Here is a 20,517-nt window from a genome sequence, read left to right on the forward strand (position 1 = left end):
AACTTTAATGAGAGGTATATGCATATATTCAGTAACTGGTGAAGCTGTGTATTCTGAGTATTTCATAATAATAAAAAATCTTTACACGATTCCACTGTCTGTTTTTTTTTTCGCTGCTCTTGAATTTGTGCCACACTATACTACCAGTGTTGAACTTTGCCTGCAATGAAATGCCCTGAAATGCCTCATACTTGTTTAACTTGTTAGATTTGTCCTTAACATTTTCAAAATGGTTGTCCCTGTTTATTATCCTAAACAAAATTCGAATGACCAATTCGCAATGTCACAATAGCCAATTACAGGCCCAACACTATACCTACAGTGCAAAAAAGAGAGGCACAACAAAAATACAAAAAGTATAATTCACCAATAGGTGGCGCTATTTAACTTTAAAAATGGTGCTCCATCCGCAATTTTCATCACAGCAGTCGTGAAATTCAAAACAAAATCATGGTCGTTTCTTCATTTCAGTATTCTTTTGAGGTAAGATTTTACATTCATTAGAAACAGAAAACAATTCTCCTTACAATATAGATCATTTTAGTGAAATGCGTGTGGAATGTTCACTGAAACATTCACTACCATTATTATTAAACGTAATTGCGTGCCTACCGGTATAACTTTTATTTTTCTGAATTTTGTTGAGCTCTTTGAGCAATCGTTTTCCTTTAAAAATATCTTTGTCGCTATGAAACCCTTGCTTGGCCTTAAAATTGACAAAGAATGTATACAACATAGTATTAGTAAGGTTCTCATTAGTCATGTCAGCTCAGTAATTAGTTTAGTAATATTATTTAAGCATACGTAGGTAGTAATGAATTTGATGTGTAGGCCGGAAAAGTTTCCGTATGGCGCCACCACTTTTTCACTCAATATGAAATAATATATTATCTAATTTACCTCACTGAGATATCCCTTTTCATAAAAATGAGTGAAAAAGTGGTTGCGCCATACGGAAAGTTATCCTTTAGGCCTACCGTGACTGTGGGTTACCATGGAGGGAGTGACTCAGTGAGTGATAGAATTAAGTGTATGCACCTCCATGGTGTGGGCACTCATTCCACTCATGTCATGATGGATCCTTGTCTCGGCATACTCCTAGTCCTAGACACTGCTAGTGCTAGATGAGGTTCGTTCCGCTATCGTATCAACGATAGCGGAACGAATCAGGAGTACTCGTCTCACTCTCGTATCGCCCTGATTATCAAAACTTTGGCGTGATGGGGAGGAGCTGGCCACAGCCCAAACTTCTGCAAAGTGTATGCTGGAATATTTGAGTGGCTAGGCCTACTCATTTTTTTTCAAACAAAATACAACAAATCGCCAAACTAATCTTTTGGGGAGAACAAAAGAGTACGACTAAACTAGTTGCGATAACGTAACCCTCCTCCCAACGGCCGTCAGGCCGGAGGGTTACGAGATTGTTTCGAGCGGCAACGGTTAATCTGGTCCAACTGGACCAGAAAATGGGGCAAAATCTGGTGACTAGCTGTCGAAATTGTACATGTTGGACCAGATTAACTGTTGCCGCTCGAAACAATCTCATAACCCTACGGCCTGGCGGCCGTAGGGAGGAGGGTTACGTTATCGCAACTACGACTAAACATTCTAAAGAGTGAGAAGGGAAAAACAGCTGTATTCGACCTTCCCCGTCCTTGACTTATTTTTTTACCTTAAGAATTCATTTTGGGGAAATTATTTTCATTTGAAAAAATCCTAGAGTAATGTTTAGGTGTAATCCTTAGACTATTGTGGCGGAACTGGTCCCTTACCAATCGAGCGGTCGAGAAAGGTAGGTCCGTTTTGGATGAAATATACCGCCTATACGCGTAGCTGCACTCACCCGCGCCTCAGCCTTCTGGGACAGACAATGGACAGACAATATAAAAATACAGAGACAGATATATCACTGTTCCAACCTATTTATTATGCAATCATTCTTGTATTAACTGGACCCCTGTCGAATAACCTCCCTAATTATTAGTGTAATCCCTACAATCACAATAGCCTCCTGTTCATCAATGAGAGGCAATGCTGTCGGTGGGGTAATGCCTGGCTGGGCTTAGCCTCCGGGTGTCCGTCGTGCCGTACGCCTCAATTGCGTGATAGTGCGCCTCCCTAGATGCCCGCCCTCTACGGCTCTGAGTCCTCGGATCTCCCTTGTAGAGGCGGCCGGTGCATCGACGCGCGCTCCCCGGCTCCGTCCCGTCGCGCTACCTACAGCAGTCCGTAGCTGCGCCTCCAGTAGCCTCCTGACACCCGGTGACCAGCGCCCAGCCCGACTTCACCCACCGTGCAGCACGCCGTCTGCCCCGCCCGTGCCTACCTATTTATCCTCCTTGCGCGTGCTGAATACACCAACTACGAACTAACTACGTGGGAAACTGAGGGCTGACTGAGAGACCCGACTGTTGCGCTCACGGCTTTTATAGCCCGCAGCTAGTCGTGCGCCCTCATGTGGTGGGTAAGTTGCGTCACAAAGCCTCCTTCTTGGCATGAACGCCCCCGTTCATAAAGACCTAAGAATCAAAGCAACTTACTGAAAAACAATAACTTTATTAAACTTACTTCAACAGGGTCCTCAACTCCTCCGGCGCCTCTTTATACATGCGCCTCTCTTCAAAACTTTATAAACACTTTATAGAAAACTTTATAGAAAACTTTATAGAAAACTTTATAGAAAACTTTATGGAAAAACCTGAGATAAACGTTTATGAAAGAATGGCAAGAGCTGGTGACTTAACGAGCCCTACGCGAACACCTCTGATGGACTGTCTCTACACCCTACGGAAGTCCTGGTTGAACTGTACATCGTAAACTCTGTGCAACCGATACTCGCGAACCTTCACACCCTCTTGGTAGTCCGATGTGGTCGACACCTCAGTCACGCGGCTAACTCTGCCTCGAAGGACTTCTGCAAGAGGCACCTCGTGGATTGGTTGCAGGTCCTCTCTGTGTTCTGCTTCTCCCTCGTCGTTCCCGGCCCTTGCCTCGGCTGGCTCCTCCGGTGGCAGTACTCCCTCCTCATCTTCACTGCTCTCCTCTTTCACCTCCTCCTCACCTCTGGCCAGCGCAAACATCCCACGGGGCTTTCCTCTAAGTGGCTCACGCACCGGGGCTGGCACGTCCTCGTCCAGCAGAGACACTGAGGCTGGTGATAGAGACAGCTCAACAACTACCTCCGGTCGAGGCACCGATAGGTCAAGAGGACCTCCAGTGGCGCCTCCGTCGCCTTTACCAACCTTGCACTTGGGTGTCTGCTGCTCCTCCGTGTTTCCCCGCGGACGCTTCTCGCCCCGTTGTTGCTTGTTGGCGGCCTGCTTCTCCTTGATGGTATCCCGTGCCTCCGCCCACGTTTCCGCACTCTCCAAACCCCTGCTCACCGTCACTCTTCTTGTTTCCTTCGTCTCCTCCCCGTCCAAGCGTCGCCTCTGTACCCGTTCTCTCTCCGTCTCCAGGGGCACCATATCTACCTCGTGTGTGTGTTCCTTGTGGTGCTGGCGATAGTGCCTTCTTAAGTTGTCTTTCCTTGCACTTCTGAAGTCGCACCGTTCGCACCAAGCATACAACTCTGGGCCATGGTCCACCTGTCTATGTCTCGTGAGGCTGGTCCTGTGCCGGAACGTATTTGGGCATTCCGGGCAGCTGAACACTCTCTTTTCCTGCTCTTTCATCATTCCCGGTCTGAAAAATAAACATTAAAAATTATAGCAGAGGTTAGTTTACGGGATCTGATAATTTTTCCCTAACGAAAACGGAGAGGTAGCTTCCTCTCTCTGAGGGGGTTCCTTCGACCATGAGTTACAGGAATATCTTCTGTATCCTGTACTGTCTCATCAGTAATTACGTCATTGTCCAAACCTCCCATGTCAAGTATTGGTTCGATCCGAACGTCCTCATCAACGCCTAGGTCCGGGATCGCCGCCTCAGCGCCTCTCTGGTGATTCTGCTGTTCCGGTGACTGCCCTTGATCTAGCTGTATCGGAGTTTCAGTAACCCTTGTCGGTGTTTCCGTATGCCAAGCATCCATGTGAGGGCCTTGGTAGGGTTTCATCCTATCGAAATGGACTACAAGCATTTTCCCTCTGGGTTTACTCTGAATCCTGTAGTTCACATCAGAAAGCTTCTTTATTATGAGGTGCGGCCCTTCCCATCTCGAAACTAACTTAGGGCACACTCCCTTCTTCTTTGCTGGGTTGTATAGCCAAATGAACTCGCCTACATTGTAACCGATCCCCTCAACTTTCCGGTCGTAGGACAACTTCTGCCGTCTAGTGCTAGTCCTGGTTTGTTCTCTGGCTCGTTCGTGGGCTCTTTGCATTCTCCTGCGCAGTTCCTCCCCATAGTCCGTATTTGGTTCCATAGCCTCGTCAGGAAGGGGCTCTTCAGTAGTGAGGTCCACTGGGAGCATTACTTCTCGGCCCAACATAAGCATGTTTGGGGTCTCTCCTGTAGATTCTTGTGGTACCGACCTGTAAGCAAACGTTGCAAAAGGGAGCTGCTGGTCCCAGTCCCTCTGGTTACGATTGGGGTCCAGCATCATTGACACAGTGTTTATGAGTGTTTTGTTGTATCTTTCCACGAGTCCGTCAGACTTCGGGTTATAGGCGACTGTCCGTGTCTTTCGAATGCCCAGTATCTTGCACATCTCTGCAAAAATGTCTGCCTCAAAGTTGCGACCCTGGTCCGAGTGTAACTCCTTTGGAACCCCATATCGGCAAACGAAGTTCTCCACAAACGCCTTAGCCACCGTCTCGGCTGTACTGTCGGGGAGGGGGCACGCCTCCATCCACTTAGTAAAATAATCAGCGATGACAAGAACCCATTTGTTCCCTCCGTCTGTTTCGGGCAGTGGGCCTACAAGATCCAACGCCACCCTCTCCATCGGTGCTCCGACTCGATACTGTCTCAGGGGCGCCCGCCTCTTCCGAGCTGGCGATTTGCGTTTAGCACACACATTGCATTTTCGGCACCAAGTTCTCACATCCGCCACCATACCTGACCAGTAATATCTCGCCTTTAACTTAGCAAGCGTACGACTAATCCCGAAGTGTCCTCCACTCTTCCCTCCGTGTAACTCCTCCACCTTTGCCTCTCGTAGGTTGATTGGGAGGACTACTTGCCACTTCACCTCCTGTCCATCATTCGACTCCCAACGGCGACATAACACTGACTGTCTCATTTCCAACTGGTCCCATTGCGACAGATAGACTTTGACTGCCGATGCACGGGGGGATACCTCTTTCCAATCTGGTCGCCGACCAGACTCCTCCTTTGCACGTACCACCCAGGCAATGGATGAATCTTCCAGCTGACCTTTACGCAAGTCGTCCATGGTAACAGTTGGCTCAACTGACACAACTCTCACATTCACCTGCACAGGCGCCTCTTGGCCCTCATCGTCCACGCGTCCACACTGTTTGCAAGGTCGGCGTGATAGACCGTCGGCATTCCCGTGTTTCTTTCCAGGGCGATGCAATATCTCATAGTTGTACTGTCCGAGAACTTCTATCCATCGGGCTACCTGTCCCTCGGGATCCTTGAAGGTGACCAACCACTTCAACGCCGCATGGTCAGTTCGCACCGTTATCCTTTGCCCATACAGGTACTGCCTGAAATGTTTTAGATAGACGACAATTGCAAGGAGTTCTCTGCGCGTCACGCAATAGTTCCTCTCGGGCTTGGATAGTGCTCGGCTGGCGTAGGCTATAACACGCTCCTCTCCATTTTGCACCTGGGATAAAACTGCTCCTATTCCCACTCCACTGGCGTCGGTATCCAACACAAACTTCCCCTCTGGTTCCGGGTATGCCAGTATTGGCGCCTCCTGCAGGTGAGTCTTCAAAGTCAGAAAAGCCTCCTGGCATTCATCGCTCCAGTAAAATACCCGTGATTTCTCAGTGAGATTATGGAGCGGGCGTGCCACATCAGCAAAGCCTCTTATAAAGCGCCTATAATATGAGGCTAGCCCAAGGAAACTCCTCACCCCTCGAACATCAGTTGGGCTTGGCCAGGTCCTTACCGCCTCCACTTTGTCTGGATCGGTAGATATCCCATCCGGGGACACCACGTGGCCCAGATACTTGACGGACTGTCGAAACAGGTGACATTTCCCCGGCTTTAATTTAAGCCCCGCCTCGCGGAACCTCTGAAGTACCTCCCTCAAGCGGCTGATCTCCTCCATAATAGTTCGCCCGTACACTATCACATCATCTAAATACACAAGCAATGTTTCCCACTGGAGTCCGCGCACTATCCTCTCCATGAGCCTCTCGAATGTGGCAGGGGCATTGCACAAGCCGAAGGGCATAACCCTCCAACTGTACAACCCTCCGCGAACTACAAAAGCAGACTTTTTACGGGCCTCGTCGTCCAGTTCGACTTGCCAATAGCCGGACGCAAGATCAAGGGTTGAAAACCATCTTGCACCAGCTAGGGCGTCAAGTGTGTCGTCAATTCGTGGTACGGGGTAGGCATCCTTAATTGTCCTCTCGTTGAGCCCTCTATAATCCACGCAGAACCGCTGGGTGCCGTCCTTCTTCCGAACAAGAACTACGTTGGAAGCCCATGGACTGTCCGATGGCTCTATAACGCCTCTTTGTAACAAGTCGTCCACCTGTCGGTCTATCTCCTTTTGGTTACATGGAGGCTGTCGCCGAGGCCTCTCCTTTACTGGTTTAGCACTGCCGGTGTCTATGGTGTGTTTCACCCAGTCAGTTTTTCCTAAGTCCTTTTCTCCCTCAGAAAATACATCCGAGAATTCTGACAACAGCCCTGCAGCTGTATAATGGTAGCGTACATCTATCCCCTCCACGCTGCGCTTCCAAAGATCCTGGAGGTGTCCTGGGACATGCACATCATTTGACCCTCTCTCCGCTGCTCCCTTTGTTGACTCTTCTACATCTCCTTCCTCAACTGGCGTGAGGCGGCCTGCGGTCACCCCACATCGAAGGACACACTTCTGTCGTCCTGGGTTCAACACACGCAGCGGCAGTGTCTCGCCGTCCATGTTCACTAGTGATCTCGCAATTATAAGGCCCTTGTCAGCCACCACCCCTCCTCCTTCAACTGGTTCTATTACTCCGACATGATAGGAGTCAAATGATTTATCCATTCTCCCCGGTATGACTGCCTCATGCCCTGGTGGTATGACAGTGGTCCTAGCCACCACTATCCTGGCACACAACGATGTTCCCAATCGGCTCGTACACTTGATGTGTTCTCCATGCAACACAAGTTCCAAGGACTTAAAATCTAACACCCCTCCTGTAGGTATGAGAAAATCCATTCCTAGAATTCCCTGTGCGCTAACCTTAGCAAAAACTGCCCGCACTGGGAAGATAGTTCTTCCAACCTGAACTTCGATTTGTGCAACGCCCAAAGTGTCTATCGGTGTCCCGTCCGCCTGGAACACTTTTATGCTTTCTGTTTCCAACCTGGGCCGCCTCTCGGGTGGAATTCGGTAGTAAACTTCAGTCAAAATAATTGTATCAGTTGTTCCAGTGTCTACAAGTAGTGGAATGTCAAGGGAACGCACTTTCCCACGTACGTAGAGTCCTTTCTTTGGAGAGATCGTTGGTACCAGTATTCTTTCTTTCAGTTCGGGCTGGAGGTTTGTCATGTTTGGGTTTAAATAGCTGGGGGACCCTGATGTGGTTCCAGCCCCTCCTCGGGTCGTAGGACAGGCTGATTGGCGTTTCCCGGACGGCCATGTGTATTATTTTTCTCTGGGCATTCCCGTGCAAAGTGTCCGTTCCTCTGACAGTTATAGCACCGGTCCCCTTGGGTTGCAGGTCGACCCGGGCGAAAACGATACACCCTGGTGTCACGCCTCCTCGGTGTCTGACCCGCCTCTTCTTCCGTTTGGTGCATCTTTTGTCCCGTACTTTGAAGTGCCGCCTCCTCAGGGGTGTTGTCCAACATCCTGCATCTACCGAGGCCAAACTTAGTCCCACTCCGTTGAGCCTCAATCTTCTCAAAGTTTTCCGTGGCCAATGCCGCCCGTATCGCCTCGTCAAGAGTTGAAGGGTTTGCTCGGAACACACCCTCTCTAATGGATTGACTGGCTATGGCGTCGGAGAAGTGTCCTCTGGCAAGACGGTCCCTTGCGGTTTCCGTGAACTCCGGGTACGAAAAAGCTGCCAATTCGCGCACCGCCTGGCCGAGCTCCTGGATAGTCTCCTTCGGCCCCTGCCTCCTGTTCCTAAGCTCCAGTAGGAAATTCTCAGCCCGCTCACCCGGTCCAAAACGTCCATCCAAAAGTTTGAGAAGTTCGCTGTACGTATGTCTCTTCTTTTCTCCACTTCCGTGGTGTATAAGCACTTTAAGTGCCGGTCCCTGAAGGCTCGCCGCTAGAAATACGGACGCCTCTTCGTCGTCCCATCCGTTTACCAGCTTGCAAGATTCAAAATGTTCCTTATAGTCCACCCAAGGCTGCTTATCACTAAAACGGTCCGGGACAATCCTGGGGCGACCCGCCCCCCTCTGTAGCCTCTCTCGCAACTGCTCCTGTCCGACTATCCGTTGATCCCGTTTGAGAGGCCATGGTGTCTCCTTAGAGGCTACTTCGCCTCTTAATTCATGGTCCAAGTCCTCGTTCTCCTCTCGTTCCCTAATTGGTTCAACGTGCTTCGGCGACTCCTCGAAAGCCTCCACAGGGGGCGTTGTGTCTCCCTTGATAGCAGTGGATTGTGCCTGTGGCATCCAATTTATTTTCCTCTTCAAAATACTCCTCGGAGGTGTCCAATCACCTCCTGTGACCTCCGGCGCTGTTCCCTGTACCTTTGCCGTGTAGGTAACTCTAGTGTCCAAACCAGAATCAAACGAAGCCTCCTGGCGACTTGTGCGCCTCCATTCGTCCTCTAGCCGGGATAGTCTGTCCGTCAATTGTTCCATCTTTGCCTCCAGGCGTGTACCCTCCTCCATTGAACACCTAAGTTCATCCTCTCTTCCTTGGAGGTCTACACGGAGGCTGTCAATCTCCTCCTGAAGTTCCTGGACAGTCTTGTCCGTCATTGTTAGTCTCAGTCAGTCTTGATTATTTTGTTATTAACTTGATTTCTATTTAATTAATTCGAGGCGTCCTGAGATAATCCTTGCCTTTCCAAGCCTCCCAGAAGTGAGCACGTGGGCAAGTGTCAGCTAGACGTATAATCCCACTTCTGACACCATTTGTGGCGGAACTGGTCCCTTACCAATCGAGCGGTCGAGAAAGGTAGGTCCGTTATACCGCCTATACGCGTAGCTGCACTCACCCGCGCCTCAGCCTTCTGGGACAGACAATGGACAGACAATATAAAAATACAGAGACAGATATATCACTGTTCCAACCTATTTATTATGCAATCATTCTTGTATTAACTGGACCCCTGTCGAATAACCTCCCTAATTATTAGTGTAATCCCTACAATCACAATAGCCTCCTGTTCATCAATGAGAGGCAATGCTGTCGGTGGGGTAATGCCTGGCTGGGCTTAGCCCCCGGGTGTCCGTCGTGCCGTACGCCTCAATTGCGTGATAGTGCGCCTCCCTAGATGCCCGCCCTCTACGGCTCTGAGTCCTCGGATCTCCCTTGTAGAGGCGGCCGGTGCATCGACGCGCGCTCCCCGGCTCCGTCCCGTCGCGCTACCTACAGCAGTCCGTAGCTGCGCCTCCAGTAGCCTCCTGACACCCGGTGACCAGCGCCCAGCCCGACTTCACCCACCGTGCAGCACGCCGTCTGCCCCGCCCGTGCCTACCTAATTATCCTCCTTGCGCGTGCTGAATACACCAACTACGAACTAACTACGTGGGAAACTGAGGGCTGACTGAGAGACCCGACTGTTGCGCTCACGGCTTTTATAGCCCGCAGCTAGTCGTGCGCCCTCATGTGGTGGGTAAGTTGCGTCACACTATGTACCCATTTCTTATGAACCAGAATAAAAATCTACAATATCACATAGCTAGGATTTCAAAAGCCGTATTAACCACTACTGTTTTTTTCTCCAGTATAACAGACGTAAACCATGGACCCAGTAATTAACACAAGCGATGTTCTCGCCTCATCACTAGACAGCTTGGCAACCTCTATCGCTTGTGGAGCTACAAGTATTCTAGAAGACTCGGTGGCGAGCACTTTAATGCTAACAAATCATGGAGTTGCTTCATCGCTTGGGATCTCTCAAGCAAACCTGGGACTCAATGACATCGACGGGAACGGGTCGTCCGGAATCGAAATGGGGGCGAACCAGATTGAAAACTCTTTTCCTGATTGCACCGGGGATCTCGATGGCCAGGACATTGTTGGGGGAGATGAAACAGATGGTACAGATATGACTAATCTCGGACTCTCGCAATCTAGCTACATGCTGTTCAATCTCCCAAACAGCAACCCGACCTCAGCTGCCACAACAACCTTCATGCCCATCATGGTGTTGAGTACAAGTAATGCCATGCTGAAGGCAAATGGTGTTGAACCAAATTTGATACTAGATCGACCGCAACAGGACTTGAGTCGGTTGCTTAGACTAAGAGACCTTGCCCATGCTAATCTCATATGTGCTACCCAGGAGAGTATAGCTAAATCATCTTGGGTGACCAACCAAACAACAGGTTAGTTGACATCTTCTAGCTTTAATATAGGATTCGAACTACCTCTAGCTACCGGGCAAACTCGGTGGTCTAGATGGTAAGATACTGCACTAGAATTGCAAAGGTCATGGGTTTGAATCCAACCCAAGTAATATGCCTACAGGTGATTTTGTTCACAAAGCTCGGGTTAGTACCACAGTGCTAAACACACATCGTCATGTATTGGTAAAACCAAAATTAATATCTTATTGCTTACGGTTCATAATAAAACTATCTTGATCGAGTAATAATGAAGTTGAAATCCTGTCATGGGGTGATTTCACAAAGCGATAAGAGTTGTCAGTATTACCCTATAGTGATTTGCGTTATGACATCATACTTTGCTTTCAGCGATCAAGATTGGTATTGCAGTTGCAATTAATCTGAACTCTTGGCGAAGTCGAGCCCTGGAAGTAGAAAATTCTGCTTGAAATGATTGTGGTACCAGTCGCATCAATGTAAATTGTACGGTATTTTGGCTGGTAACCCATTTCTGCAAAGCAAGATTTTTCTGTGCTTTACAAGTTTTTGTGCTTTCATGCTATATGTAACACAACATAAGTAGATCCTATCACTGATGGCAGAAACAAATTCTTCACATTGAGTTTTCAATTGGTATCTTTCAGAGGAGAAATTCTTCAAATGTGAAGAATGCGGACGCAACTTTAAGTCTTCCAGTCACTACAGGTATCACTGTGAGACGCACAAAGGTAACAAAGTCCTGAAATGTCCAATGGAAGGGTGCAATAGACGCTTTGCTTGGCCTGCCCATCTCAAGTACCACACAAGGACACATGCGTAAGTATCCTCTTCAAGGGTTTTTATTCTTATCCCATCTTATTCTGATGTGTCATGACCAACACTGTTGAAGTTGAAGAGTCGGAGCATGCGTCACAAGGGCCCAATTTCATGGTGCTGCTAAAGCAGGAAATATTGCTTCTTAACCACTTTTTTCTACTAAGCAAAAAGGAGTAGGATACCTGTCATAAATAGTACAGGACTTCTGGCTGGTAACCTTATTTGGGTAGGCATTTATTATGTTGTGCTTTGCTACTTGTTGTGCTTTTAAGACACTGGACACTATTGGTAATTGTCAAAGACAAGTCTTCTCACTTGGTGTACCTCAACATATGCATAAAATAACAAACCTGTGAAAATTTGAGCTCAATTGGTCATCGGAGTTGCGAGATAATAATGAAAGAAAAAACATCCTGGTCATACGAAGTTGTGGGGGCCTCAGATGCTTGATTTCGAGAACTCAAATTCTAAACTTGGTCTCGAAATCAAATTCGAGGAAAATTGCTTCTTTCTTGAAAACTAAGCCAGACCAGAGGGAGCCATTTCTCACAATGTTTTGTACTATATACCTCCCCCCATTACTCATTACCAAGTAAGGTTTTTTGCTAATAATTATTTTGAGTAATTACCAATAGTGTCCACTGCCTTTAAAAGCAGCTCTGTATGTTGTAATGGCTTTCCAACATACTCAATGAGGTTACCAAACTAAAATTGTCTGTTTGCAGGGACAATTTCACTATCAAAATATAATCTGTTTTTAAGATATAGTCTGTTTTTGTTGATAAAATGACAAGGCTGTATTTAGCCCTTTACTCCTGTGTCTCTCTTTAGGACTTCAATGCGACCAATTTACAGTAAGATTCTGGTTATTATTTTTGTCAATAGCAACGATCGTCCCTACAGCTGTTCAATGGATGGATGTGGTAAGACCTTCTACACTGTACAGAGTCTACATGTCCACATGCGAACCCACACTGGCCACAAACCGTTCAAATGCTCAGAGGAAGGTTGCGGCAAAAGCTTTACAACAGCAGGAAATCTCAAAAACCATTCCAGAATTCACACAGGTAAAATTATTGTTTTTTTTACTTTAAGGAGTTTAGCGGTGATATTTTGTTATGTTTTCCACAATCCATCAGCTCCATTCTATCATCAGACATGGAACAAAATATACCAATAATATCGGGTTCTTTGAAAATGAGTGTTCTATACCATAGACTTAAATGCACTGGACACTATTGGTAATTACTGAAAAAAAATGTTAGCAAAACACTTACTTGGTAACGTACATTGGAGAGCTGTTGATGGTAAACAACATTGCGACTGAGGGCTCAAATGCAAGGCATCTGAAAGCACAATACTTGTGCGACAAGGGTGTTTTTTTGAGATACACCAAGTGAGAAGACTGGTCTTTGACAATTACCAAACGTGTCAAATGCCTTAAAAGATACTGGACACTATAGGTAATTGTCAAAGACCAGTCTTCCCACTTGGTGTATCTCAACATCATGCATACTGTGAAAATTTCAGCTCAATGGTCGTCGAAGTTGTTTTCTTTCTATGAAAGAAAAAACACCCTTGTCACATGAAGTTGTGTGCTTTCAAATGCTTGATTTTGAGACCTCAAATTCTAAATCTGAGGTCTCAAAATGAAATCCGTGGAAAATTACTTCTTTCTCAAAAAATACGTCACTTCAGAGGGAGCTGTTTCTCACACTGTGTCACACTTTTTAAGCACTCATGTATTGTACATTTGTTTTGTTGTCCATTGTTAACTGACTATGCGCCATTGGTACCCTATTTTTTATTTTTAGGATTTGAAACTTTGCATGGTGGAAAAATAAGATATAGAAAGGTTTGCGGTAACACCATGTAATGATAATCTCTAACCACCCCAACTCAATTAGAGATTATCATTAATACATGGTATTACTGCAAACCTTTTTTATTTTCAATTCCTTGTATTTGGTAAAACATTAACATTTTGTAATGAATGTATTTTGATATGGCCAGTGGATGTAAAATTTCTAATACGAATGGTCAATTGATTAAATTGTTTGTCTTATCTCTTAATGTAGGAGAGAGACCATTTATATGTGACCACGAAGGGTGTATACAGAGTTTTGCTGAACACTCCAGTCTACGCAAGCATAAACTTACTCACACAGGTAAATATCTTGAAAAATATCAGAAACCTTAACACAGTTTGGCTTAGAACTTTGCCACGCTTATGGTTTGTTGGACCACTAATTTACAGAAATTGTTGTTTTTGCTCCGTGAAAACAACAAAATCCCACCAACCTGAAAAGAGCTCTTTTTGAAAAAAAAGGACTTGATACAAATAACAGTACATTCACTTCTTTCCCTTTAATGTGCTTAATTGTGTACTAATTTGCTAATTATATTCATTGATCTTTATGAAAATGTATCTCTTTTCATGAAATAAATGTTTAAAGGCAGTGGATACTATTGGTAATTACTCAAAATATTTATTAGCATAAAACCTTACTTGGGAACAAGTAATGGGAAGAGGTTGGTAGTATAAAACATTGTGAGGAACGGCTCCCTCCGAAGTGGAGTAGTTTTTGAGAAAAAAAGTAATTTTCCACAAATTTGATTTCAAGACCTGAGATTTAGAATTTGAGGTCTCGAAATCAAGCATATGAAGGCACACAACTTCGTGTGACAAGGGTGTTTTTTCTTTCATTATTATCTCGCAAGTTCGTCGACTCAAATTTTCACAGGTTTGTTATTTTATGCATATGTTGAGATACAGCAAGTGTGAAGACTGGTCTTTGACAATTACAAATATTGTCCAGTGTCTTTAAGTGGAAACAAAGTATCAAATGGTGAGGTTTGCCATTCGAGTTTAACTTAGCATATAATTCTGCTTTAACAACACCACATACATTCTGGGACCATTAATGTTGTTTGCTCCAAATGCACAGGAGAGAAGCCATATGAGTGTGAAATCTGCTTCAAAGTGTTCTCACAGAGCGGCAGTCGAAACACCCACAAGAGACGTCACCACAGCAAGTCAAAGTCTGCGTCATCTCGAGGAGACAGGAAGATACGAGACGGGACCAGGGAGAAACAAGAGGCAGAGAGGGACACTGAAATTAACTGTAATTTATTAGGAAATCATCAGGGTACAACTCAACATGAAATAGAACTCGAAGGTAAGCTATTCTCAGATAAACGAAAATCGTCACCGTTCTCAGACGACTCTTTTAAAAAGTCCTGCATTTCTCTGGAAAACCTGTGTTTTTAACTCTTTGATTTTAATATTGAGATAAAAGTTGCAAGCTGGTTTTCAAAGAATTGTTTTAAGAGTTGACTCTGAGGGGGAAATCTACGAAACTGCATGGTTTTTACAATACCAAAATCGAAATGACATTTAAATTGTTTTTGTTTGAACAAACACGGGTGGCCTATATTTGATAATTGTGTTTATATAGTAAACATTTGAAGAAAAAAACCTACAGTAACCTACAGTAAGGTGTTGAAAAAGACAAGACCCTGATCGTGGTTGTTGAATGAACACATTTCTTGAAATATTTTTACAATTGTATTCCTTTCTTGTAATTGTAAAGTCTACTGTATTCATATATAAAAAAAATCTGTAATCGACTTTGAGGCCCATAGAAAAAAAAATGTGCCCACGCTGACCTATTTGGTATTTATTGTTGCAATTGCACCCAAGAAAGAAATTCTACAAGGACATCTGTTTCACAATCAAGGTCCATGGGATATAATTTTTTTCTTTGTTTTCTTTCAGAAATCACCTTGCCTAATCCTGAGCACAGTAACGCCACCTTACCCACCATGACAACTGTAAGTGTTTCCGAGGCAGACATGCACATGTCTTCACATTCATCTATGCCTGAACATGATGGTATATCACTGGCACACTCCATGCTTGCAGGTTGGTTTTTTAATAACTGTTATAATGTGAGTGCTTGAATATGCAGGGTTGTAGATTGTTAAAGGCAGTGGACACTATTGGTAATTGTCAAAGACTAGCCTGCACAGTTGGTGTATCTCAACATATGCATAAAATAACAAACCTGTGAAAATTTGAGCTCAATCGGTCATCGAAGTTGCGAGATAATAATGAAAGAAAAATAACCCTTGTCACAAGAAGTTGTGTGCGTTTAGATGATTGATTTCGAGACCTCAATTCTAAATCTGAGGTCTTGAAATAAAGTTTAAGGAAAATTACTTCTTTCTCGAAAACTATGGCACCGAGAGGGAGCCGATTCTCACAATGTTTTATACCATCAACCTCTCCCCATTACTCGTCACAAAGAAAGGTTTTATGCTAATAATTATTTGGAGTAATTACCAATAGTGTCCACTGCCTTTAAGTCCTCGAAGAACATTTTTTTTTCATAAATCATACATGTACTTGGTGAGAAGCATTGCAGCTGTTGATAGTATACACATAATGAATGTTTATGAGTGCAATGGTGCGAATATGTTCATGAGTTGAAAGATGGAATGTTCTATTCAACGAGGCGGAGCCGAGTTGAATGGAACATTCCAGCTTTCAACGAATGAACATATTCGCACCATTGCACGAATGAAAAACATTCATTATTTGTTTTATATAACATCCAAGTAGATCTTTGTCATTTTGATTGAAAGATACAACTTTCAAAACAAACAATTTCAACTGTAGAAGCCGAATGCTAGTAATTTTACTATGCCTTCTTGCAGTAACACCTGCTGCGTTACCAAAGACACGCGCACGCAGTGATGTTTTTACTCAGCTTTTTCGTTCCATCCGAAAAGTACCATTGCACGCTGCCAGCGTGCAATGGTACTTTTCGGATGGAACGAAAAAGCACGGTGAGTGACTCAGCGTGCAATGGTACTTTTATTTGCTATCACGTGACGGACAATCCTCCAATCAAATGGCAAGGATCTGCTTGGGTGTTATATAATATAAACTATTTTGTAAATTAATATGAAAGTAATTTGGTTTGGCAGAAGCTTTCCGGCCAAAAACATTGAATCTTAGAACCGGTTCATCATGTATGAATGCTGTCCAAGGAGAAGGATTGAAATCTCTATTGCCGGTTGAACTGTCTTACTCTTAATGCCCCACATATACATTATTTCCAATCACCTACAAATTGCTTTTGCTTTGTATGCCACCTCACCTTTGGTGTGTGGCTTTGTGACTGTGAAGACTGGCATTATATTGTTAGTCGATCCTGGAAAGTGCATTGACATTTGCTTATTTTACAGATCAGCTCATAGTTCTGATTGGAAGGGGTAGAAAACGGTCTTAAGTTCCATATCAAAAATGTTAAGAAAAATACATTTAGATGCACAACCTATGCTCTTTGTACTGATGGTTATAGCGTAGTAACTGTTCTATTTTCTCAACACCCCTATGTTCCGACAATCCTGTATTCCGAGAAACCATGATTATTTTTACACGGTAGGGTTAGGGATAGGAAAACACGCCAGTGGTGTCAGAGTATAGGGGTGTCACTCAAAACACTGGGGTGTAATGTAACCGATAGCGTAGACAGCACCCTCTAACTTTGGTGCTTTAGAGCTTGATGTGATTCTGTTTTTGTTTTTTCTTTCAACCAGGTGTTACTCTTAACTCACATCACCAAGATTCTTCATCAGGTCATGTCATGCAGTCTGAACAGGACAATATGACCATGTTGGGTCATAATGGCATCGTAGGACACGACAGCTTGACTTTGAGTCACTCCATTCTGGAAGGTAAATTTATTTTTCTCCAGAACTTGGGAAAGTACACCTATGTAGAAGGTGCTTTATGCGCACTGATGATAGGGTAAAAGCATCCTTGAATTTTGGGGAAAGTTTGATTGTGATCTCCAAATTGTTTAATATTAAAGGTGCATTATAGCTGAACGAACACTTTGTTATTAATCAGCGTGTGTTTCTGAGACAGTGGAGTGTCAATAATGTTTCAGAACTTTCCACAATATCAGTGACTTCCATTCACACTGTGTTTCTGAATTTTGTGCAATGCACATCTCTTGTCCGAAGGCTGACATAATTAGGGTCAAGTGTCTTGCTCACGAACTCAAGTATCATGACAAGAACCCGAGCCCACACTCTGATGAGTTAACTGCACAAGACTGCTCTACCTTCAGCAAACTATTCACTCTAATGTAGGGCCTAAATGTTTTTTCAAATAATGACAACAATATTTTTTTCTTCCCAGTGACAACAGACTTGGAACATGGCACAAGCTGTAAGGCAGACTGTGACGGCTCCAATGCCCGTAACGTAGTAGTCCTCACCCAGCCAAACCATAACCACGATCACACCCTGAGCATGATCACAGATGCATCACAATTCCCCGTCAGCCATCAGACGGCATCTGCAGAGGACATGGTTTACAATAACGCCATGCTGCCGTCTGCTGCTCACATGGTGGATCAGGATCATGGAGGGCACGACGTGGACATCCCTGTATCTGAGATTGAGGTCAGTGGGCATCATCACCACCATCACCACCATGACCTCCAAGGTGGTGATATAGTGATCACATGGTGATAGTTGAAGGTTCATTATGTAAAGTCATCATCACCACAGTGACCTCTAATGCTAGAGTGTAGCATTGGATTAGAGACCATAACTGTTCTTTTATAGTATTAATCACTTTGCTGAAATTTGAGTCCCTATCACCACCACGACCTTCCAAATGGAGATGACTGTGATTGTTAACAACATCAATGGGTTTAAGGTTGATGGGTTGTTTAAATATTCACCACCACAAGATATGGTCATCAGATGGAAATGATGATTGTTTACCCTAGCAGTATTTTCTAACCAATACCATCATCATTGTCTTCACTGCCATGACCGGGGCCCAACTGAATAAAGCCTATAAGCACAAAAACTTGCTCAACACAAAACACATTGCTTAGCAAAAATAGGGTACCAGCTTGTGACGGGTACCCTGGTAATTTCTTGCTTAGCCAACAAATTTGCTAAGCAGAATTTTCTGCTTTAAAACAGCTTCATGAAATTGTGTCCAGGGCCCAACTTCATAGAGCTACCTAAGCATAAGATATTGCTAATAAAAAATTTCTGCTTGGCAAAAAATGTGCAGGATACCAGTAAAAAATGGTACATGTACATGTTAGATGGTACTTTTGCTGGTAACCTTAATCTGGTAAGCATTTGTTGCTGTGCTTATCTACTCTTTGTTCTAAAGCAGCTTCATAGAGCTGCTTCAGCCAAAATGCCATTTCACATGTACCATCTGTGACTGGTATCCTGGTCATTTTTGCTTAACAAAAATTGTTGAGCAATGTTCTGTACCTAATCAGCGCCATCATGGCCCTGCTGACCACAACATTCTGTGCTCATGTGATCCATTTTAGGTGCGCATTGTTATGTGCCATTAACATGGAATTATATAGTAAGCACTTCCATGACATCTGGATCTGTAGTGTGTGTATGTTTGCATGTTTGTTTGTGTGATCTTCCTAACAGGAACCAATTTCATGGCTCTGCTTACCGTAAGCTTATCGGTGCTTATGGAAGCAGGGAATTCTATGCTTAAGCCTTACGGCAAGGGTATTTCAAAGGTTAGCGGCGAATGTGGGCTTCTGCGTGTGCGTACTCCATGTTACTAGGCATTCTACGCTTACAAGGCTAGCGCAGAAATTTGGCACTTGCACGTAAGCGGGGAATCGTGATCGTAAGCGCAGATTTCGGCGGTAAGCAGAGCCATGAAATTGGACCCAGGTGAATTCGGCAAAGCTCCGGAGAGGGGATATAAATGCAAAGCTGGCAACAGCCAATCTCGGTCATACAAACTTTGGTTTAATTTCAATGATTATAAAATGCACAAATCCATAAATTGTGATCAGTAACTAGAAGACAAAACTTATTCTAGTTTTTTGTGAAATCAGTGGTTAGCTTGGTAGGATTTTAACCCACAACCTTGTGATTTCAAGTCACAATGTTGTCTAATATGCCAAGTACAGTATTTACAACAAACACAGCTATACATGATCATGGTGTAGTGGTTTTCATTGTTAGGGCTGTAGTATGGCTATATGCTGCAATCTGCTAGCAATCCAAATTGGGACTTGTGTATGCTAGTTGTTACAGGAAAGGTCAAAGATCATGTTTACTCCCAAGCATAGACTTGCTCTATGTCCCAAGTTAGCATTGTGGCCATCTTATTGGTAAAAATAGTGATGACAAAGGAACAGCTATGTCCTGACAGTACACAGGTTTGCAAAAATGAGAGACTTCCTTTTGAAAGTCGAGTTTATGTGCTACTCGAGTTTATGCTACTTGAGTTTATATTTGAAAAACTATATACTGGAGTGAGATTCAAATTAAGTGAGCTTTCACAGCAGGGCCAAATTTTATGGCAATTCTTCTCATGACATTTATCACTTGCAATTGTTCTTCACTTTTACACTAGCAGGGTTAGCAGCCAGTTACCATGCTAGCCATATAAAAAGTGAAGAATAAGTACATTACGTGCACAATTAAACAAATAATATCTATGCATTGAATTAAGTATTGTACTAAGTTTTTTTTAGTGTCTGTAGGCCTATACATTGATTTGTGCAAGCATTTTAAAACAGTACATTATACCAGGACAAGGCCTTGACAATTGAGGCAGTCTCAGGTCTCAGACTATCCAGTTTCCACTGCAACCTGACTTCTTAAATGCAGGAATATTTTTAATCTTGAACTACTGAACTTGCCAGATGTAGAGAGATCATTAAAGGAAATCGGGCGGGGGCGGGGTCCCAGATTGGTAAGTACTTCAAAAAGTAAAGATCACAAGAACTTGAGCTGTTGATAGCAAAATATATAATGTGGTTTGGATAATTTTTCCACCAAAACGTTGAATCTGAGAAATGATTCATGCATGAATTGGTGCTCAGATTGCTAAGGGTTTGTTGACATGAATGCTGGGCCAGATATGCGGTTTGTACTTGCTGTCACCTTGTTAAACGTGAACCGATTCTCCATTCGTATTATAGTGAAAGGTTTTTACTCATTTCTAATTAAGTAGACACTGTATTCAACTGAAACTATCACATGTTACTTTTAATCTTTCTATTTATACTTTTGCCTATAAAC

The 20,517-nt window shown here is 44.2% G+C and overlaps 1 protein-coding gene across 1 annotated transcript; it reads left to right on the plus strand.

The window, feature by feature from the left end:
* The first annotated feature begins 407 nt into the window (after positions 1 to 407).
* On the plus strand, positions 408 to 19,084 carry LOC117292440 (zinc finger protein 410-like). Its single transcript, XM_033774479.1, has 9 exons — positions 408 to 483; positions 9,988 to 10,590; positions 11,235 to 11,406; positions 12,292 to 12,473; positions 13,485 to 13,574; positions 14,355 to 14,585; positions 15,185 to 15,331; positions 17,014 to 17,151; positions 17,621 to 19,084. The coding sequence occupies exons 2-9, from the start codon at positions 10,005 to 10,007 to the stop codon at positions 17,953 to 17,955; spliced, it is 1,881 nt and encodes a 626-aa protein (XP_033630370.1). The 5' UTR covers positions 408 to 483; positions 9,988 to 10,004; the 3' UTR covers positions 17,956 to 19,084.
* The last annotated feature ends 1,433 nt before the right edge of the window (positions 19,085 to 20,517 follow it).

The sequence above is a fragment of the Asterias rubens genome, chromosome 1, assembly GCF_902459465.1.
Source record: "Asterias rubens chromosome 1, eAstRub1.3, whole genome shotgun sequence".
NCBI lineage: Eukaryota > Metazoa > Echinodermata > Asteroidea > Forcipulatida > Asteriidae > Asterias > Asterias rubens.

Bases quoted from the DNA above. Each gene is read 5' to 3' on its own strand.
- LOC117292440 (XM_033774479.1), top strand. From the start codon at position 10,005: ATGGACCCAGTAATTAACACAAGCGATGTTCTCGCCTCATCACTAGAC. The intron at 10,591-11,234 runs GTTAGTTGACAT...GGTATCTTTCAG, and splicing joins GGTGACCAACCAAACAACAG to AGGAGAAATTCTTCAAATGT. The intron at 13,575-14,354 runs GTAAATATCTTG...CCAAATGCACAG, and splicing joins GCATAAACTTACTCACACAG to GAGAGAAGCCATATGAGTGT.